This window comes from Ammospiza caudacuta, chromosome 9 (assembly GCF_027887145.1).
Source record: "Ammospiza caudacuta isolate bAmmCau1 chromosome 9, bAmmCau1.pri, whole genome shotgun sequence".
NCBI lineage: Eukaryota > Metazoa > Chordata > Aves > Passeriformes > Passerellidae > Ammospiza > Ammospiza caudacuta.
Window position 1 is genome coordinate 31,058,163 of NC_080601.1, and position 19,461 is coordinate 31,077,623.

Genomic DNA, 19,461 nt, shown 5'->3' on the forward strand with positions numbered 1-19,461 from the left:
AGGAGTGCCTTCATCTCTCTAAGATGATTTTAGGAGGGATTATTCCTTATCATAGAGGATATTTCTTGAGTTAAGATAAACAGGCCTTCTAAAAATGCAAAAGAAATGTCTAAGGAACTGTTTGCTCCCTTTGTGTTGTAGTCCCCTCTGTATTTTTTCAATAAATTCACTTTGGGAAACATCAAGGTTATTTCCATAAACCTGTAAACCTTCCAAACAAGGAACCCATAGAGCTACTGAGGTCCTTGTGCTACTCTGTCCTCTTCCTTCTGCCTGCCTTTGGCTACACTGCTTCCTTGCACTTACAGTGGTGCTGATGAGCCACATCCATTCTCATTCAGGGCAAGATACATGCAGCAACAAAATTATTTGGTTCTTGTTTTGTTTTGTGGGTGTTTTTCCCCCATCAGGCTGGCGAGATTAATCAGCTCAGAGGGTGGTCTGACAGTCAGAGCCAGCACAGAGCAACCAGCAGCAGTTTCTGGCTAGGGCAGAGCAGGTCCTGCAGCTCCCCTCTCCAGTGTTTGGCAGCTCAAGGTCCCCCACTCTGACGACCCACTGAGAAACCTCACTGGCTCCAACCTGCCCTTCAGGGTCTCACTGCACTGGAAACTGTCAAGGTCAGACTTTCCCACCACTTTTTATCTCATTACTCTCCCTACCTCTGGCATCTCTTAATTGGAAACCACCCACACACCCAGCTCATGTGACAGCTCCATCCACTAACGTTTAACAGCTGACATTTTTCCCTGATCTGTTGATTCAGGCATGTTTTTGTACACAATAACACTCCAAATTAAACCTATTTCAGTTGGGGAAAAGTCTCTCATGAAGCCCATTGCTTCCCAGCAGAAAGTCACTTCTAGTTAATACTGTGCCTGATGCTCATCACCCAAACACACCTTCAGTGAGTGCCAGCGCAGTGTCCTGAGCCCTGCCAGGGTCCCAGGCACCCAGAGCATGCACTTCTCACTAAACCCTCACAGGCTCTGTCCTCCCATTATCCTCACTTACAAACCAGACAAGAAAGCCACCAAAACCCAACCAACCAACCATAAAAAATCCCCACAAAACCACCACTCTCAGAACCTCCCCCAAGCTTCCTCCTGACTCTCAAACTTGCAGCAAGGATGCTTGGCTGGATTCTCAGCACCAGTAAACAGCCCATGGCCACAGAAGAGCAGCTCCTGCTGAAGCCAGGCAGCTTTTCCAGGAGGGAAGCTCTTGGGCAGGGTGCTCTCCTGTGCTGCCAAGCCCCTGACAGTGCCCAGAGCACACCCAGGAGGATGCACTGCTGCCCCTCCTTCCCCAGGACAGTGACCCCAACCAGAGCATGCTCCTGCCAAGGAGCAGGTTCTGCTGCTCCCTGCACAGCTGCCAGGCTAATGATGGCTCATTTTCAGGGACAAGCTCCAAGCTCAGCTGCTGCTGCCGCTGCCAAGCCCTGTCACAACAGAACATCAAGCACAGGACCCTGCCAGGTGCTTTGGCTGCCTGCCCTCCTCCAGGAGCTGCTCTTCATCCCTCCCCACCACATGCTGTGTCTCACAGGACCACAGTCATGCCTAGGAAGGTCAGGAGGGTCTTGGGGCACTTTTGCAATGTTATTGGTGTCCAACACTTCTGGAGTCCCCTGCCCTGTGTGATGATGTTCACAGGGGTCTGAGGATGAGGGAAGAGATGAGGATCTGACTCCATGTTTCAGAAGGCTGATTTATTATTTTACGATATATATTACATTAAAACTATACTAAAAGAATAGAAGAAAGGATTTCATAAGAAGGCTAGCTAAGAATTGAAAAATAAAGAATGAATAACAAAGGCTAGTGTCTCGGACAGAGAGTTTGAGGCAGCTGACTGTGATTGGCCATTAATTAGAAACAACAACATGAGACCAATCACAGATCCACCTGTTGCATTCCACAGCAGCAAATAATCATTGTTTACATTTTGTTCCTGAGGCCTCAGATTCTCAGAGATAAAAATCCTACGGAAAGGATTTCTCATAAAATGTGTCTGTGACAGCCCTGGGCACAGGGGACACCCCTCTCTCCCCCTGCCCTTTCCAAGACTGTCAGACCACTGTGGCCCAGCCTGGAGGGACGCACAGGTAACCTGCAATGCAAAAGGTTCAGACAGATGGATTTAAAAAAGGGTAAGTTTCACCCTGACAACCAGTATGAAGTACATGAGCATCCCAGGCTCTCTCTGTTTGCCACCTCATACAGATCTCTACCTTCAGAACCCAAATGAGTTTCAGGTTAGTGGAAAGTTTATTTGCTTCCACTGGGCTTGGATCAGGCCCCTCCTAGGTAAAAAACCCAACAGCTAATGGGCATGGCACATATGTGGAGCTTCCACTCCTATTAGCAGCCCTCTCTGGGACAACACAATTTTCCACCCATGCATTAAGCCAGTCCAATACTGACATCAGCTCATTTCCATTGATCCTGATTACATAAGAGTGACTTAATTCTCCACAGAATTGAATTTTCCATATGTTTGGATCTTTTGCAGTTGCTACATGACTTCCTTGTTCCCTGCGGAATTTATAATTTATTATCTCTTTGTCCTATGCTTAAATAGTATGGCCTTTGCTGCAAGCAGAAAGTTCTACAGATTTTTTGGGTTTTTTTGTTTCCTGATATGTTTATCACATCAATTTCCTTCCATCTAAGAGACCTCCATGCAGTATGGACACCCCTATAGCTCAAAGGATTGCCCCCAATTCTGGAGTGAAGTTCCATTCTCTTAAAACATACATTAAGAGCAGCTAATACCCATCATGGCACCCAGGTCTTTAGGTACATTTACTGTTATTTATAATTCATAAACATTGATTTTATGAGATCTAAGTGTTGTCCAAAAACCCCAGGTGATTGTAAAGGTTACAGTTTTATGGCTGCAGATGAAAATTCTCACTGTATGTGTCCCACCCAACAGGGAGGAATCTCTGTAAAACTATCCACTCAGAAAACACCCAGTACCACCTCTGGCTCAGCTCATTTCCTGGAGGACTGGAGCCCACATTGCCAGTCTCTCTGAGAACATACACATTTCCAGCGCTACTCACAAGAAAACATTTTTCCTTTAACACTCATGCAATGCCACTGGGTAAAGCCATTAATTTTCACAATCTTCTTTTATAGCAAAGGCAATTCTATGCACTCAAGACAGGAGTAAACTGGAACAAGGGAACATCAAAAACACATTTTAAATTATTCTATTGAAAAGGCTTGAATTCGGGGGAAATACATAATCTAAAGGAAGGATCCCTGGGTTGAAAGAACCTTTTCTGTGGCAGGAGAGCCACTGCCCACACTTTTAAAATACAAAATTAACCATCTGCTCCTTCATAGAAAGGAACTCCTTCTGCCTCTGCAGGCCTTTGAAAATGGGTGTTAGTTCCTGGAAATGCATCAGCAAAACAAATCATCGTAATGGTATGTGCAGAGGGAAGCTGGAGAGGAAGAGAAGGATGTGATGACATCGGGGAGCTCTCAGCCCTCTCCAGTGCAGGATGGGCAACAGGTGCCACCTCCCTCCCACACAGCCCAGCATGAGAGCACCTGTGTCCCTGCTCCTTTCTCCTTGAGGAAGGAGCACAATCCTTCTGTTCCACACCTGCCAGAGGTCATTCCCCAGCTGCTCACCCTGCCAGAGGCTGGGGCTGCCCTGGATGCACCCCAGGAGCTGCAAGGAGCAGAGAGCCCTCCTGGCATGGGCAGTCCCTGGTGCCTGCCTGAGCTCAGCCACTGCCTGGCCAGACCCTCGCTGCCCTCCAGCCACACTCAGCACTTTCTGTTTCCAAGCCTCGAGCTTCTGAGCCCTCTCCAAGCACAAGCTCTGCTCTCACTCTCACAAATTGCACACTGCTGACATTGCAGTGGGACAGACACTGCCTGCTGGGTGCAGGTGGCTCTGACCCAGAGCCAGGACAGCTCTGATTTGGGGACAGCAGGGAATGGGGGTAGCTGCATCCTCAGCACACCTCCTGATACAGACACACTGTCTCCAGCTCTCACAGCACAGTACTGGCTGCTCTCTGGCATCAGTGAAAATGGCTTTTTGTTTGCCATGCCAAGAAAGGACCTTATCTGATTCTCCCATTATATACACCCAATCTGAGTAATCTGATGCCCTTACAAATCACACCTATAAGAGTAACAGGACCTTCCAGACCATGGAATAATCCTGAGAAGAACTGAGGCAAGTCACTGCACTGGGAATATTTTGCATTTAAATGGGGAGAACACCAGAAGATGCACACTCTCCAGACCACGGTATGAACTAGATGACCTAATGGATTTTTTCTCTCTCTAGGAGGAGATTTATGTCACCTCCAAATCTGGGCCACCTAATCAGACTCCTATTTTGTAAGAAATTCTGTGACCAGGGCTACAAGACAGATCAGGCGAGTCCTGCTCCCAGGCATCACTGAAGGACCTGCACATCTTCAGCATCCCAGCTGAGCCCACTTGTCAGAGCTTTGCTACCAACAGACTGGCTCCCTGCCCCAGCACCCTGCTCCCATCACTGCCCAGACTGTCAGGCCAAGCCAGCAGAACAAAAACCTTGTGAAAATCAAGAGCTGTCTGCTGGTGAGAAGGGGAACCAATGCCAGAGATGGTGCAGGTGAGGAGGTGGGAAATAAACTCCTCAGCCCCAGCAGAAACAAACTGTTAGTAGCAGGATACTTCACAAGGCAGCTGTGCCAAAGAGGCCCCCATCACCTCCTGCATGCAGCCACCAAGAAGAACCAAGACAGATTCTTCAGGTAGAGACCCATTTGTTCTCAGCCTGCACAGGACAGTGGCTCAGAACAAAATGAAGGTCAGGGGCTGGATGTAGAATAAAGCTGCAGAAATAATGAGCACCAGTGACACTCTGCTTCCACACTGGGGCTGCCAGCAGCCCGTGGTGTTTCACCACATCCCCAGAAGTGTTTCACCACATCCCCAGGACACTGGCCACGCCGCAGGGCTCTCGCTCCACGCGGGTGTGCAGCAGGGACCCAGCCGTGCTGCAGCTGTGTTTGTTTGGCCAGCTGCAGTGCCACAACACAGCTGCACTGATCAGGGCTGTCACCTGGCTCGGGATGAAAGCAGCTCAGGAGCAGGATCTGGCCATCCCTGCTCTGTGCAAGTGCAGCCAGCCCAGTGACCGAGCGGGGTCTGAGCGCGGCCGCCTCCTGGCCCAGAGCGCTGTCAGAGCTGACACAGGGCAGGAGGCACCGGGGCAGGGTGAAGGGCAGGCAGCAGAGATGGATTATGGAGCCTGACTTGGGGCCAGGAGATCCCAGTTTTCATGCTGGCCCCACCTCTGGCTGGAGCTGCACTGCAGGAAGTCTTTCCCCTTCCTGCTCTGTCCACACTGCTCATTATTGCTATCGCAATAGGAATGATCCTACCCCACCCCCAGTCCTTTCTGACTTGAGGAAAACTCTTGGCAACCAATATCAGAAATGGGTTTTTCCTCTCTTCAGAAAAACCTCCACACTTCATTTCAGATGTTTATGGTTTTCATTTTCACATAATATATGCTATGAGTGATGTGTCAAAGCCATCACAGCCTAAATCTCCAGGTTTTATTTCTAAATGCACTATAAAGAATTGCTCCCTGCTACTGACTGAGTTATCTCCTCTAGATCAAAGCCTGTCCTGCTCAAACTGAAACAAAACAGTTTGGTATTTGACTCTTTCATCTAGAAGCCAGTTCTGTCTGTGCTAAGCAGCACCTCCCTTTCCATATTCAAAACGGAACATTTTCCTTCCTTCTGTCAGTCTGATGGCAGAGCAGGCCTGCACATTTGTGAATAACCAACAAAAAACAACTGCATGAATGAGGAAAGGCAATCGTGCCATCAACGGGTGAAAGAAAATTTGAAATTCCATCCTAGAATCTGGGATAAGCCAGCATTCCCAGCAGCACTGTTCCATCAGCAGCTGGAAAGGCTTCAGCCTAGAGGATCAGAGAAGGTGACAATGTCCTTGCTGAAGTGTCCACAGATGATTTGGCTGCATTTTCATAGAGCATGTCTCCAGTGTGGCAGAATCTCCTCATCTTTCATGGTCCAAATAACTAACACAGTCCAGACACTGGTCTGGAGCAAGAGTCAGCCACGTCAGTGCTATTAGCACCTGGAATTCTGAGCATGTCTGCCTGGCAAAGGAATTGTCAGCTCTACATCCCTCTTCTATAACAAATCAGCTTTAATTATGTTAAATTCAAAGGCATCTTTATGAATTGCACCAGAAATACAGTTAGGTAATGGATCAGTAAAAATTGGTAAAACTTGCAATCAATCCAGTGTAAATCTTAGACCCAGTCTGATCTTTGTGGTCAGCCCACTGACTATGCTGGAATGACACCAGGAATTAATTTGGCCCTTCCCACCTCATCTAAATGTGGGCCAACAGACATACATGTTTATCAGGAAAAACAAGAACACATGCTGGAAACAGAGCATTTCCAAAAAAAACCCTCAATCCAGCATGGGAACAAAAGCCAACTGCAAAGATTTTGTAGCTAACCAGAATGTCAGAGTGAGATTGTCTGATCAGGGTTAAATGTTAGAAGAATACCTTAAAGAAAGCACTGGAGCATCACCCAGACCTACACATTTTTAATGCAGACACCAAGCAGCCAAAGGTGTAAGAATGTGTGACCTGGAAGTGGCCAGACCCAACAGTCCATGGCTCTTACCCTGGTTTTGGGGCAATGCCAGTTGCACAGGGACAGCAAACAGCCTATGCTAACGACAAGGATGGTCCATTTTATCCCCTGCACAGCACCAACAGGACACCCTATTTATGTTCTTCAGTCCCTCTCGCACAATGTGTGCTCAACACCCATCTGTGCTCCTGTCAGTCCCCATGGCTTCAGCATTCCTGTGTGAGCCGTAACTCACCATCACAAGAACAAAACACTGATCATAGCTGAAATGGTATCAGCAGCAAATAAAAAAAAAAAAAAAACCAACCCAGCATATAAGCTTAGGGGATGCCATTATTTAGGCCAAAGAATTGAAGGAAGGCTGACGTAGCCAATCCAAAGAAACACCAATGTGAAATCCTGTGCTGTTCCACACAGATTTCCAACCTTGCCTCTGGGTGCTGCCCCTGCAATTCAGGCCATGCTCTGGCTGGGCTGGACTCAGCAGGGATCAAATGGATGAACCTGCCCTCTCCTTCCCACAGCACTCCAGGTTTTTCAGCCTCAGAATGGCCCAGAGCTTGCTGCCTTTATTTCTAAGCACAATAAAACTGTCACTGCTCTTTTGGTTTAAGAGCTCCAGTGAACTATCAGAATTAAAAATAAATCATTCTGTTTTGGGGAATGTTGAGCCTCCTGGGTCTAGAAAGCATTTGTTTCTCTTCTCAGCCAGACGTGGGAATTCAGCCTTTAGGATAAAGTATGGGAATTTTGATTGCCATTTCACTTCCCCCCACTCTGCCAACTCCCACTTCAATTTCCAGAAATAGATCTTGTCTACACTTAGGGAACATCTGTTTGAACAACCTGATAGGAAAACCACACTGGCAGAAGTTAAGCAGTGCAGGATGCCAACAGGCTCAGGCTTCAAGCACCCTCACCCAGGTCTGCCCTGCTTCACACCCTGCCAGTTCACACTGGCTCAGCACAGACCACTGCAACCCATACAACAAGAGTCCATCAGTATTTGGCATATCCTGGTGATTAAAGCAAGAGCCCATTGAGCTGAGAGTGTGACAGCCCACCATGATCCAAGTGCTCAGATGACAGACCACATCAGCAGTGTCTCCAGAGCTGTGGATCACAGTCAGAGACAGAATCACTGCTCAACAGCCCAGAAATCAAGAGTATATGTTGGCATAATTGATACACTTTGTGACTGATTTACTGGTGAATTTTCCTAGAACCAGACCTTGGAGCTCACATGGACTCAAACATCAGCCAAACCACACTTGGAGCATTGATAATTTTCTGACACACTTTAATCAATTACATGGTCGGCACAGAACTGCATTAGGGCAGCCAGCACCAAGTCAATAATTCCTTTCAACACCTGGAAGACAACCTAGTTTCCAAGAAGCATCATCTTATAAGGGGGACAATTTCAAAGCTAAATTAAACTGATGTGGCACATAGGCAGCTAGATAATATCATCAGCTAGCACTGCTCATTAGAGAAAGGCAAGAGACTGTGCATGGATTTGTGTGTGCTTCCTGCAACACGACTAGTAGAGAGAAAATGGAATAAAGTTGAAGCAATAATGAAAATCTGTGTTTATATAAAATAATACCATGCTTAACTCAAGAATAAATCATTTACAAGTGTTGCTTTGCTAAATAGTTTGGTAGCTGACTTCTGTTGAAACAAGACAGGCCCTTGTGAGCAGAAACTGATTATATTATTAACTCCTTAGTGTTCTGATTACTTAAGTTATAGAGAGAATCCAGTAACCCTTGGTTGAGAAGTTCAGTAACCCATCATGAGAAGTTCAGTCCTCATGTCTTCCTACAGTTTTTTCACAGCCTGGCTGGAGGAGGCATTGCTGGATGAATTGGTGGATGAAGGGTGAAGAAGCTGCTCTGCAGACACGACTGACTTATTCCAGAGGTCACTGGCTTTTAGGTCACTGTGACCCTGCACTGGCTTTTAGGGCTTTTAGGTCACTGTGACCCTGCACAAGTTCACCAACAGATGCATTCAGCTCTGACACTGCTGCTCAGAGGAACAAGACACACAAGTATGTGTGCAGCACAAACAGTGGTGTGGGAGCAAACCAAAACCACCCCAAACTGTCACATGCACATTTCACTGGTGACTGCACAGCTCTGGGGCACTTGTGACTGCCTTCCAACCAGACAGGTGAGGTTACTGAACTCCAAAAGCCTCTGCAGGCCCTGCTCTGGCTACACCTGGAGCCCCAGGCACCCAGTGCAACGTGGCCCAGATGAGGTAAACAACCCACATGGACTGAAAAAATCCAGGAGGAAAAGCACGTAGCCACCCTGCCGCCCAGCAGATTGCAGACCCCTGCAGCAGTGAATGGTGAAGCCAGAGCCACCCTGCCAGTGTGTCCCTGCTGTCTGTGACCTCAGGCTTGGGGAGGAGGGCTCCTGACCACTGAAGCAGCCAGGCTTGCCTGGCACCTCCATTCAGACCTAGTGTACACAACTTCACACACAAAAGCATCTCTTAGCAAAAGAGATGCACCCCTGTGTTTGTACTCAGTTCCTAACAGGGGAAAAAAAAACCTGGCTGTGGTTGGGTGATAGGAATGCACATGCCACCCCTCTGCCCAGGTAACCACAGCAAGGTAAAGCCAGCTCAGCTTTGTTAACTGAGCTCAATTAATCTGAGTGTTCTCTTCCTCTTTATCACATTTCAGCAGCTAGCAGGACCAGACAATCCTTCAGCAGATGTGGAACTGTACACTGTACAATCTGTGCACTACAATCCCAGCTCTCTGCCTGATGCTGCACTCCCCAGAGCCAGGGAGAAGTCATGAAAGTATGGCAATAAAAAGAGCAGACGTTCCCACCACTCAAGACTACGTGGCACATTTTTAGAGACTGCAGCGGAACACAGAAGATCCATGAAGATGCTGGGTTTACACAAAGGAGACAGGACATGCTCCCCAGGCAGGCAGCCTGGACGGAGCTGCTGATGGGATGGATGGATGGATGGATGGATGGATGGATGGATGGATGGATGGAGCAGATGGCCTCCAGCTGTCACAAGGCACTGCACAAGTCTGGGCTGACCATATCTCCACTTTTAAAGTCAGCCCTAACTTCCAGACTTGTGATATTTTGCTACCACAAGTGCTGCCCCCCTAAGTGCTGCAGCCACGTACCTGTTAGCAGCAGGCACCCAACAGTCTCTCTGCATTCCACTGATTTCAGCTCCTTCCCAGCAGGAGTCAGAGCTGTTTGGCACTGGGACTGTCTGAACAAACCCATGGGTTCCTTCCAGAGATGACAAACTGACAGTGCTACTGGAAGGCTGCAGGGCTGCAGCTGGCTTGGTTGCATTCCTCAGCAGAAGAAAGCCCCAGATTTCACACACACTTGTGGAGGACTTTCAGCAAAAGCCACTTGTGACATCATGTGGCATTGTGCAACTCGGGTTCTCTGCGAGCCAGCTCGCTCTTCCCAGCCCCAATAGCTGTCATACTCTGCAGTGACAAACAGCAATGATGAGATCTGCAGAGAGACCCTGGATCAGAGATCGCCCTGCAGATACCTTATCTCCTCTCACAGGAGCTGCACACACACTTCCCCTCCCCACCTGCCTGGACTGGCTGCCTCAGAGCACACCAGGCTGCAGGACAGAGATCCCCTCCTTGCAGCACACCAAGACTTGCTCCCCATCTCACTCAGGCCAAGAGGGAAGGCTCCAGCACATACTGTAAGAATCTCCTGGCTCAGACCCACCTCTTTCAAAGCACTGCTGCCAAAGTGTTATGCAAACTTCTTCAAAAGGCATCCCAACTGCTTAGCTGCCACCTCTACACTCCAAACTCAGTGCCAGCTCTGGAAAGCCTCATTAATTATTAGCAAAATTGGGAATCTGAAGATTTTTTTTAAAGATTCAGTCTCCTACAACACAAAAGGAAGTAAAAAACCTCACGTGCATCACACCAGTGCTGGGGGTAGCTACTGCTGCTGGTTATCTCTGGAGGAGATTCCTCCACTCAGAAGTAAGAAGCCCACAGGCTAAACTGCCAGCTAAGACTTGTGAATCTCTATTTCCAAGGCTTTTTCTAAGCTTTGTGCTATAATTTTATCCTAAGCAGATCCACAGTGCAAAAAGAAAAAAAAAAAAAAGAAAAAGAAATACATCAGAAATTATTTATGCAACACAGAGCACAGTCCACCCAAGGAGGGGAAATACTTTTATTAAATTGCAAGTGGCCAAGTCTGTATGTTACGTGGGAGTTTCAGTCTGATCCCATAATTCTCAGATATTTACTTCCAGACAGAGCTGTTTACAACCAAAGACAACACTACCATGCTCCAAACCATCCTCAGGCTTGCTTTCTATGGAATTCTGCCCATGCAGAAAGCAATAGGTCAGCGGAGGGGCGGAGGGGAAATGTATTTTAATGAATCCTGGCCCTTGTCCTTTGAACTCCAGACCAGCCCAGCACATTTCCCAGGCCTGTGGCAGGAACTGCCCCGCTCCCAGCTCCTCAGGCAAGGGCTGTTCTGCCAGCCTGGCCCCCCAGCCCCAAGGGAAGCCCCTCTGGGTGGCTGCAGCCCTGGCTGTCCCCTGTCCCAGCGGGGTTTGGGCTCGGGGGACACAGTGCCAGCACCGCTGCACTGAGCTGTGCCAAGGCCCCAGCTCCTCTGGCCACTCTGAGCAGCTCCTGTTTGTCTTGGAGGCTTTTCCCTCCTAAAGCTCTGCTCCCTGGATTCAAGTAAATCTACTAATTTTATTAAAAAAAAAAAAAAAGAAGTCGGGTACCAGGAGATTGGCGGCTTCCTACTGAATACTTCTTTCGTTTGTGAGCTCCTACAGCCATTCCTTCAGTTCACGCAAGATTTTTAGCCATGCACCATAGCACACAGCAAGAAGTTTAATCCCTCTTCTTCACAGGGCAGCATAGCTCTTCCAATGGAAATGCCTTCCCCAGCTACTGCCAGGGAATTCTCCAGCTCACTGGCACTTCTGCCCAATCTACCACCACCCCAGGAAGTGGCTCATGAACACCTGCACCAGCAGTTCCTTGGAACAGGACCCTGTCAGACTCATCTCTGACCCACAGAGCTCTGCTGACAGGCTGCTGCACAGACTGGACCAGTCTGTCTTGTCTGTTGACCCAAAAGAAAAGCACAAATGACTCAACTTCCATGATGAAGTAAACAATAATATGCAGGTCATCAAACTGGCTGTGTGACTGTAGGATCCCAATTCATTTGTTGGGTCTGGATCTGTGCTTCAGCCAGACAGCTTCAAAGAGGAACACCCATGCCCTGGGTGCACATGCTCTGCATCCCCTCTGATCATAGGTGCACTTCTTAATTTTGATTCCCCAAGACATCCCCTACAGCTCTGGGCTCTCTGGTTGCTATTGCCTGAAGATGCACTTCCCTGCATTACATGAATCCTGCCTGTCCACAGGGTACAGCAAATTAGAGCTTACAAAGAACTTCTCAAAAGAACAGCATCCCTAATTTCCCTTGATCTAGGGAGGATGGTTGCAAGGACAGCATTGGCCATTGATGAAGGAGCTTGGGATTCAGGTCCTGAATTTGCTATGAAATCTTAAAGGATTCAGACAAATCACTAAATCCTTCATATGTACTTAATATTGAGATGGAAACATTGAGGAGCAAGCATGCAGCCGAGCAGGTATCCAGGATTCAGATGTTAAAGCCTGTGTGGCTTTGGTGCACAGCCTGGGTGACAGGAGCTGCCCAGTTGCCTGCCTGCCCTCTGCCCTCCTTGCTGCTGGGAGCTGGCAGAGCCAGCCATGCCCCAGCTAGGGCAGTCCAGCCCTTTTGCATAGACACTCCCTGTGCTGCTGGCTGCGGGTGTTCAGTGGAAGCCATCAGTGAGAGCCCAGAACAATGCCCCCATTCAGGCAGAGCCTCCAGCCCCAGCCGGGCACACAGAGCCAGCTCCCAGGAGAGGGGAGGCTCTGGGGAGGAAGGGGTTTGCTTACACACAAAGGTAAAAGGAAGGGCTCTTGCCCTGTCTAGAGCACTCCAAAAGCAGATGCCCAAAGGCTCAGAGCTTGTGAGCTAGCTTTTATCCTTTCTCCCCACTCCTTCTTTTAGGAAGAAAGCTTCTCTCCTGGCTTTAGGAGCAGGGCTCTTGTAGTGACACAGATGGGGCACAGACCCAGAGCAGCAGGGGTACTGCTCCCCTGCCCTTCACTCCATGGATCCCTGCCCCTTGCTCTCAAGAGATGGAGGATCTCCAGGGATGATTCTGGGATATCAAAAGGAGCCTCCAAACCTGGCAGTGACATGCACACCTCCCAAGGGCCATGGCTGCTGATGGAATGGGGCTGAAGCCAGCATCCCTAGAGCCCATCTGCAGTGAGCCTGCCCTGGTGTGGGGAGCACTGGAGAGCCCTGTGTGCACATAACACAGCTCAGAGCATCCTCGTGTGCCCTGTCTGAACAAGAAATGCAGCTGTGCTGGAACAGACAGAAGGGCTGTGCTGGCACAGGTGGGGTGGCTTGGAAGGGTGGGCACGGCAGATATTTGAGACAGGCTGTGGTTTCAGTTCCAGAAAAAAGGATTCATGTCCTCAGGCCCTGCAGAGTAAATAACTCTGCACTCCTTCTGCCTACTCCCCAACAGAGCCTGTTCCATTCTCCAAAACCAACCAGGGTCCCTCTCCCATAAGTGAGAGTTATTGTGTATGTTATGAGGTTATGCATGACACTAATTTTCATCTGCTTTTAAAAGAAGGCTCAGCCCAGCAGCTGAAAGCTGTACTGGGTTTGGCACAGAGCAGCACATTGCCCTGCTTTCTCCAGTTGCCACACCAAGACAATGAGTTAAACACAACAGCTGTGTGGACAATCAGCTGAGGAGAAACCACATATGTCTGCAGACAGACCAGATTTTGTTCATATGAATCAACGCATTTCCAGCTCTGATTAACAACAGTTTATAAAGCACCTCAGATTGTTACCAGGGTTTGTCTTTCATTCATGTATCCACTTTTCAGTCTAACCCCAAGCATATCCCTTTGTATGTGCAAGAACATGTGCCCTAGTCCTAAACAGACCCACCCCCTTTCCCCTCCCAGTTAAAACATGTTAACTTAGCAAGCAAACACTTCTTTCTACCAAGTCACCATTTTACTCCTTATCAACACTAACCTGTTGATTTCTGTTAAGAAGACAACCTCTCCTTCATGGGCAAACAATGTTCATCTCCTTGGGGGAGCACTGCAAACACTCCCAAGGACCGTCTGACAAGGAACATGAAGTTTGAATCTTTGCTCAACGAAGATAGTAAAACATGAATGCCAAACACTTCTCTTTGAAGAACTGGGCTGGAAGCTGCTCTGATTACCATTACAGACCTCTAACACATTTAAAACATAATAATAATAACCTTACAAAACTCTCCATGCTCACATCACTTAACATTTTAGACCATGAGCATAGGGCTGCATCACCCATGGCTGAGGTGACAAGGGTGTCAGTCTGAGAGGCCTTGACAGAGATGGCAGGCAAATGAAGGTGTCCCCAGCCCATCCCTCAGCAGCAACAGTGCCCTCAGCACCTCCTGGGGTCTGCAGATGTTGGTCACAGAGCAGCCAGCCATGTCTGACAAGCGTGGTAAGGAGCAGGCAAGAATCCCCAATGCCCCCAGAACAGGGAGCACAGGCTGGGACAGCTGCCATATTCAAAGGCAAAACACATGGGAAGGGGGGGAGAGCACTCACAGGAAATAGAGGAGGAGCAAGAGCAGCTCTGTCCTCTTCACTGCAATGACCACCCTGCAGATCTCCCTCTTGTCCCCTTGGGCTGCCAGGTCTGCTGCTCTTTCTGCCTCACACACACAGTCCCTAATCACAGGGAGAAGGTGCCCTTATAACCAGCACCTTCACCAACAGCAGACATGCTCTAGGGCAGCCTGGCAGGGAAAAAACCAACCCCCTGTGCACTTCATGCTTATCCTTCAGAGCTTCAGCAGCCTGAGAGGAGTCAGGAGGCAGCAGTGTCCCCCTGCGCAGCTGCCCTTGTGACCTCATTTGCAGTGGCTGGGAAAGGAAACCCATTCCCAGGAGGGTTTCACAATCTCTCCTTCACTTCCCACCAGGCAAGTCCAACAGCCTGAGCTCTTCCCACTGCACGGGTGCCACCCTGCCAGCCCCAGCCTCCCACCCAGCCCTGCACACCCCACCCAGCAGGATTCCTGTGGCTGCCATTGAAACAGCTGCATGTGCCACCCCAGAGCCTGGATTGTTGCACATCCCTGCCCGTGTTTAAAGGAAGGATGCTGCTGTTTGCTAATGACTGCAAACTTAATTTCTTAAGCAGCAGGACAGATTTTGTAGTCAAATTCATTTTCCCAGAACACCAATTCATTGCTTAACAGCCCTGTTTGAGTCCATCCACCTCCATCATTACAGGATTTCCCTGCACAAGTGGCACGGATGAAGACTTCCCATAGCAAGGCATCAACGAGATATCCCCACCAGAGCAGGCACAAATCACTGGTACTTATTAACAACAACCTACTTGTCTGCCCTCTCCACCCGCTCCTCAAGGCTCCCAACTCCCCCAGCCCAGCCTTCCCCCACACCTCCCCAGCTCCAGGTGGCTCCTGTCACCCCCCACACTGGGGACACCTTCCAGGCACTGACCCAGCTGTGCTGTCACCTCTGGCTGCCCCACAGGGCTGGCAGTGCCTCATTACCACCCCTGCTCCCACACCAGCACAAACAGCCCTGGCAGGGCTCTGCCATCAGTTGTGCTCGCTATTTATTCATCACACATGTGCAGAACATCCCCGCTGCTCTGAGGGAGCAGTGTGCATGTTTAAAAAGAAATTATACAAAACATAGCTGAATCTTAATGAATCTACTGCTTTGCTACTGGAACTGAATGGAATTGTACAGACCCTGCCAGGATGGAATAAAAAACCAAACCAATTACACAATATTTGATTTGTAATATAATCCTTAAGATCGCTTTTGCAGTGTGTTATTATTGTGCTTATCAGGCACCAGTTGTAAGGAGGAAATGCTCAGAATGCAACTGGCAGCACAGTGCCAGCCCTGTCAGAATGCTCAAGTATTGCACAGTGAAAAAAACACACAGTCCTGGCAAAAGTTAACTTCACACAATATGACACCTCAACATTAGGAAATGAGCTATTAGCTCAAATGCATCCACTGAGGTGTAAGCAAACATTTCTGGTTTGACAGCAATAAGTACAAATGGGGTCTGGCAGAAATACATTTGTTTAGTACCAAGTTCCCCACTGAAATGTTCCAGTTCCATGAGGAGGACAGCAGTTACAAGGAGAGTCCCATTTCCTGTCAGCAGGTAAAATTTACCGCAGGCTTTCTCCGTGCTATAAGGGGTGGATCCGCCTCCTCCAGGGGAGGTTTCTGCACATCAGCAGCAGCAGAAATCAAAGAGCACCCGCACACATCCGAGAGCTCCGTGCCCACATCCCACCTCCTCCCGCCCCAGCTGGCAAGGAGAGCTCATGTTTGGAAAGTGCCCAGGAGTGCCCACAGCAGCACGGACCGGGGATGTGCCAGTCTCGGGGCTCGGGACCAAGCAGCATCAGGCAGGAAGCGCCAGAGCCATTGATTGAGGGGATATAAATGGGCTGTGGGTGACAGCCAGCCCGGATGAGAGCTGCCAGGGAGAAGGCTGCGAGCTGCTCACCTTCCCTCTCCCTAACCACTAAACTATTTGCGTTTGGAAAACAGGACACTCAGTGTCGTGCCCGTTCAGCCTGGGAGGGTGGGAAGCCCACGCAGATGGGCGGCTTAGGACCAAAGACGGAACGGGCAATGCCAAACTAAGCGGCTCCAGAAACGCAACAAGCCGCTGCTTTCAAGTGGCAAAAAAGCTCCCGATGTCCGGATCGGATAAAACGTGACATTTTCCCACATCTCCCTTCCCCTTCCTACTCGGTGCCCGGTGCTGGCACGCAGGGAGTTCACATCCCCGGGCGGGACCTGCCCGCGCTGCCCCGCACCTTCCCCACCGCTCCCCCGGCCGGGCACCGCTTCCTTCCATCCCTGAGCTGACCCCGGCCGGGCACCGCTTCCCCTCCATCCCTGAGCTGACCCCGGCCGGGCACCGCTTCCCCTCCATCCCCCAGCCGGCCCCAGGGTGGGCAGCGCTTCCTTCCATCCCCGAGCTGATCCCGGCCCCGTCGCGGAGATCGCCTCCCCGGAGCCAGTTCCCGTCCCCACCATCCGTCCGCCTTTCCTCGGCGGAGCGGGATCCCGCTCTCCCCACCCGGTCCCGCTGGCGGGACAGCCCCTCCCGGCCCCAGGAATTGCTCGACCCGCTCCCGCAGGGACCCTTCCCCGCAGCCCATCCCGGTCCCACTCTCGGGAAACATCCCCTCAGGAACTATCCCCGCATCCCACCGCCGCTTTCCCACGCGGGGGGACTGCATTCCTCAGCATTCCGTGTCAGGGCTCTGTCACCCCCCAAACATCGCCACCCGCAGGTCCCCAGAGCCCCCGGCGGTCCCCGAGCAAGGACACGGACACGGACACGGACACGCGAGACGCCCCCATCCCCTCACCTTTGTACTTCTCCATGGCGATGAGCGGGACCGCAGCGCAGCGACCGCCGAGGGCTCCGGGACACGACGCCGCCCGCACCCGGCTCCGCTCCGCAGGCTCCGATCGCAGCAGCGCCGGCTGCCCCGGCCCGCCCCGCTCCGCAGGCTCCGCCCCGAGCCGCGCAGCTGGCCGGGATCGGCTCCGGGATCGGCTCCGGGATCGGCTCCGGGATCGGCTCCGGGATCGGCTCCGGGATCCGGGCTGCCAGCGGCACCCGCTCTGCCGTGCCTCCGAGCCGACCCTCCCCGGGGCGTGGGGCCGGTCCTCTAGGGGAAGCGGCGGGCACCGGGCGCTGGGATGAGGCGGGGAGCGGCTCCTGGGGATGCCCCGGGTTTGGGGTGGTGACCTCTGGCTGCAGTGCGGCTTTGGGCACGTTTGGGAAGGCCCTTCTTATCCACCCATGGTCCCGGTGCCTTGAGCCCAGGTAGGAGCCTGCCAGACACACGTGGGCTCGGGGCTGGCAGGCTGGATGGAAAGTTGGGTTCTCCTTCCACACCAGGGTAGTGTATCCTGGAGCCACTGAATGTGCATTCTTCTTTCCAGTGATTGCATTAAGGCTTCCTGATAGGACCTGGCTCCTGGACAGAGCCAGTCTCACAGGACTGTGTCCCTCTCCTTGGGCTGCAGTGACATTTTTGTGTGATTTCTGCCGTGGCAGCCAGAACTGTCATGTCCAAAGTGCACAAATAGAGAAGTGGGAATCCAGTCTGACCTCAATATGAGGCACAGGTGACAGTCTGTCCTCAGGCTAAAGTTGTGGAGACACTGAAGGAATTTCATGTGTATATCAATAATGAGAACATTGAAAGTAACAAACAGCAAAATCTATGAGGGTTATGGGGGAAATTTTATCTTCAAAATTAACGTTGGTGTGGGGACAAGGGAGCCATACCTGCCAATTACAGGGCCTTTATAGCAAGAGGTGAGCTAAGGGCCTGACCTGGGTGTGCAGCTCCAGTGTTCCTGTGGAAAAATATGCAACCATTACCTAGAAAATGAACTGCTCTCCTTGGTACCTGTTAGATGAAGCCAACAGAAGGCTCACAGAATCTGAATTTCCCAGGTTCTGGACCTGTCAGCCCACAAACCATTGATATCCATGGTCCAAGGTAGCCTGAAAAATGTCACTGCTGCACCCCAAGGCTCCATCATATGTCCCTCCTTACATTTTCTGAAAATAGCCACAAGCAGGTTCTCTTGGCTCACATGGAGAGCAAACAGCCAGGCTGGATGGAAGAGCCCTGTCCTGACATTCCCTGGGTCCCTGGGTGCCCCTGCTTTCCCCACCCTCCCAGGCAGTGCTTGGTGGGGGTGACACCTCTCAGAGGAGCTCTGTGGAACCAGAAAGCAGTGACCTGTGCCATCTGGGAGCTCTCCATACAAGAACAAGGCTGGATAAAGAGTTATTGCCACTCAAGGGAGCTGAGGCTGGAGCATCTCTCACCTCTTGCTAGTGCACACCAACCACACAAGGAGACAGGCAAGCCTGAACCATCAAATCCAGCAAGCAGATAGCAGTCTGCAGTAAATGGAGAACAATAAATAAATGTGCCTGCCATGTAGGAATACTTCTCTTAGGGCTCTTCCCAGCTGCTTCTTGGCTATGGCTTTCAAAATCAAAACCCAACCAAGCAGGGTGGGCCTTGGCCTTGCAAACCTTTGAGGTGTGCCTCTATCTTAAAGCAGGTGAGCAGGCATTCTGAACTGAGCAAGGCTAATTAAGGATAATACCAGTTACACAAACTAATTAAAGATGATTTTGAAAGATCAAAACATCAGATACCTGTGATTCCTGTCTTCAGGACCCAGAGCCTTTACATTCCCTGCTTGTCCCTTCCTTCCCTTCCCATGATAAGGATGCTCTGGAATTCCAGGACTGCTGGTTAGGCCCATGGCAATTGCTGACAAGTGACAATGGACCAAAGAGTAATGCCAGAGGAGTACAGGTTCTTCCTGTTTGCTCTCTTCTCCTTGCAGTAGGAAGTACCTAAAATACTTTGCAGTATTCTATGTCAAACAGGCTGTTGTGTTCTGGGGTTTAATAAAACTGGGAAATACCCAGACTCTGCTTAGAATGTTCCCAGTGTTGGTGCTGAAATGGAGATGTTTACCACTGTGCTCAAGTAGAGCAAACACAGCAAACTGGTTTTCCTGTTGGAGCTTCTTGAAGCCAATAAAAC

At 50.3% G+C, this 19,461-nt stretch overlaps 1 protein-coding gene across 2 annotated transcripts in view; it reads right to left on the minus strand.

The window, feature by feature from the left end:
* The window catches only part of AFAP1L2 (actin filament associated protein 1 like 2), a 65,499-nt gene extending 48,180 nt beyond the window's left edge, over window positions 1-17,319 (minus strand). For both annotated transcript variants that reach the window (XR_009275091.1, XM_058810938.1), the window contains exon 1: window positions 17,242-17,319. Coding sequence is in view for 1 of the 2 variants with exons in the window: in XM_058810938.1 (XP_058666921.1) it covers window positions 17,242-17,257 (16 nt within the window). In the remaining variant the exon portion in view is untranslated. The remainder of the gene's footprint in view (window positions 1-17,241) is intronic.
* Between the last annotated feature and the right edge of the window lie 2,142 nt (window positions 17,320-19,461).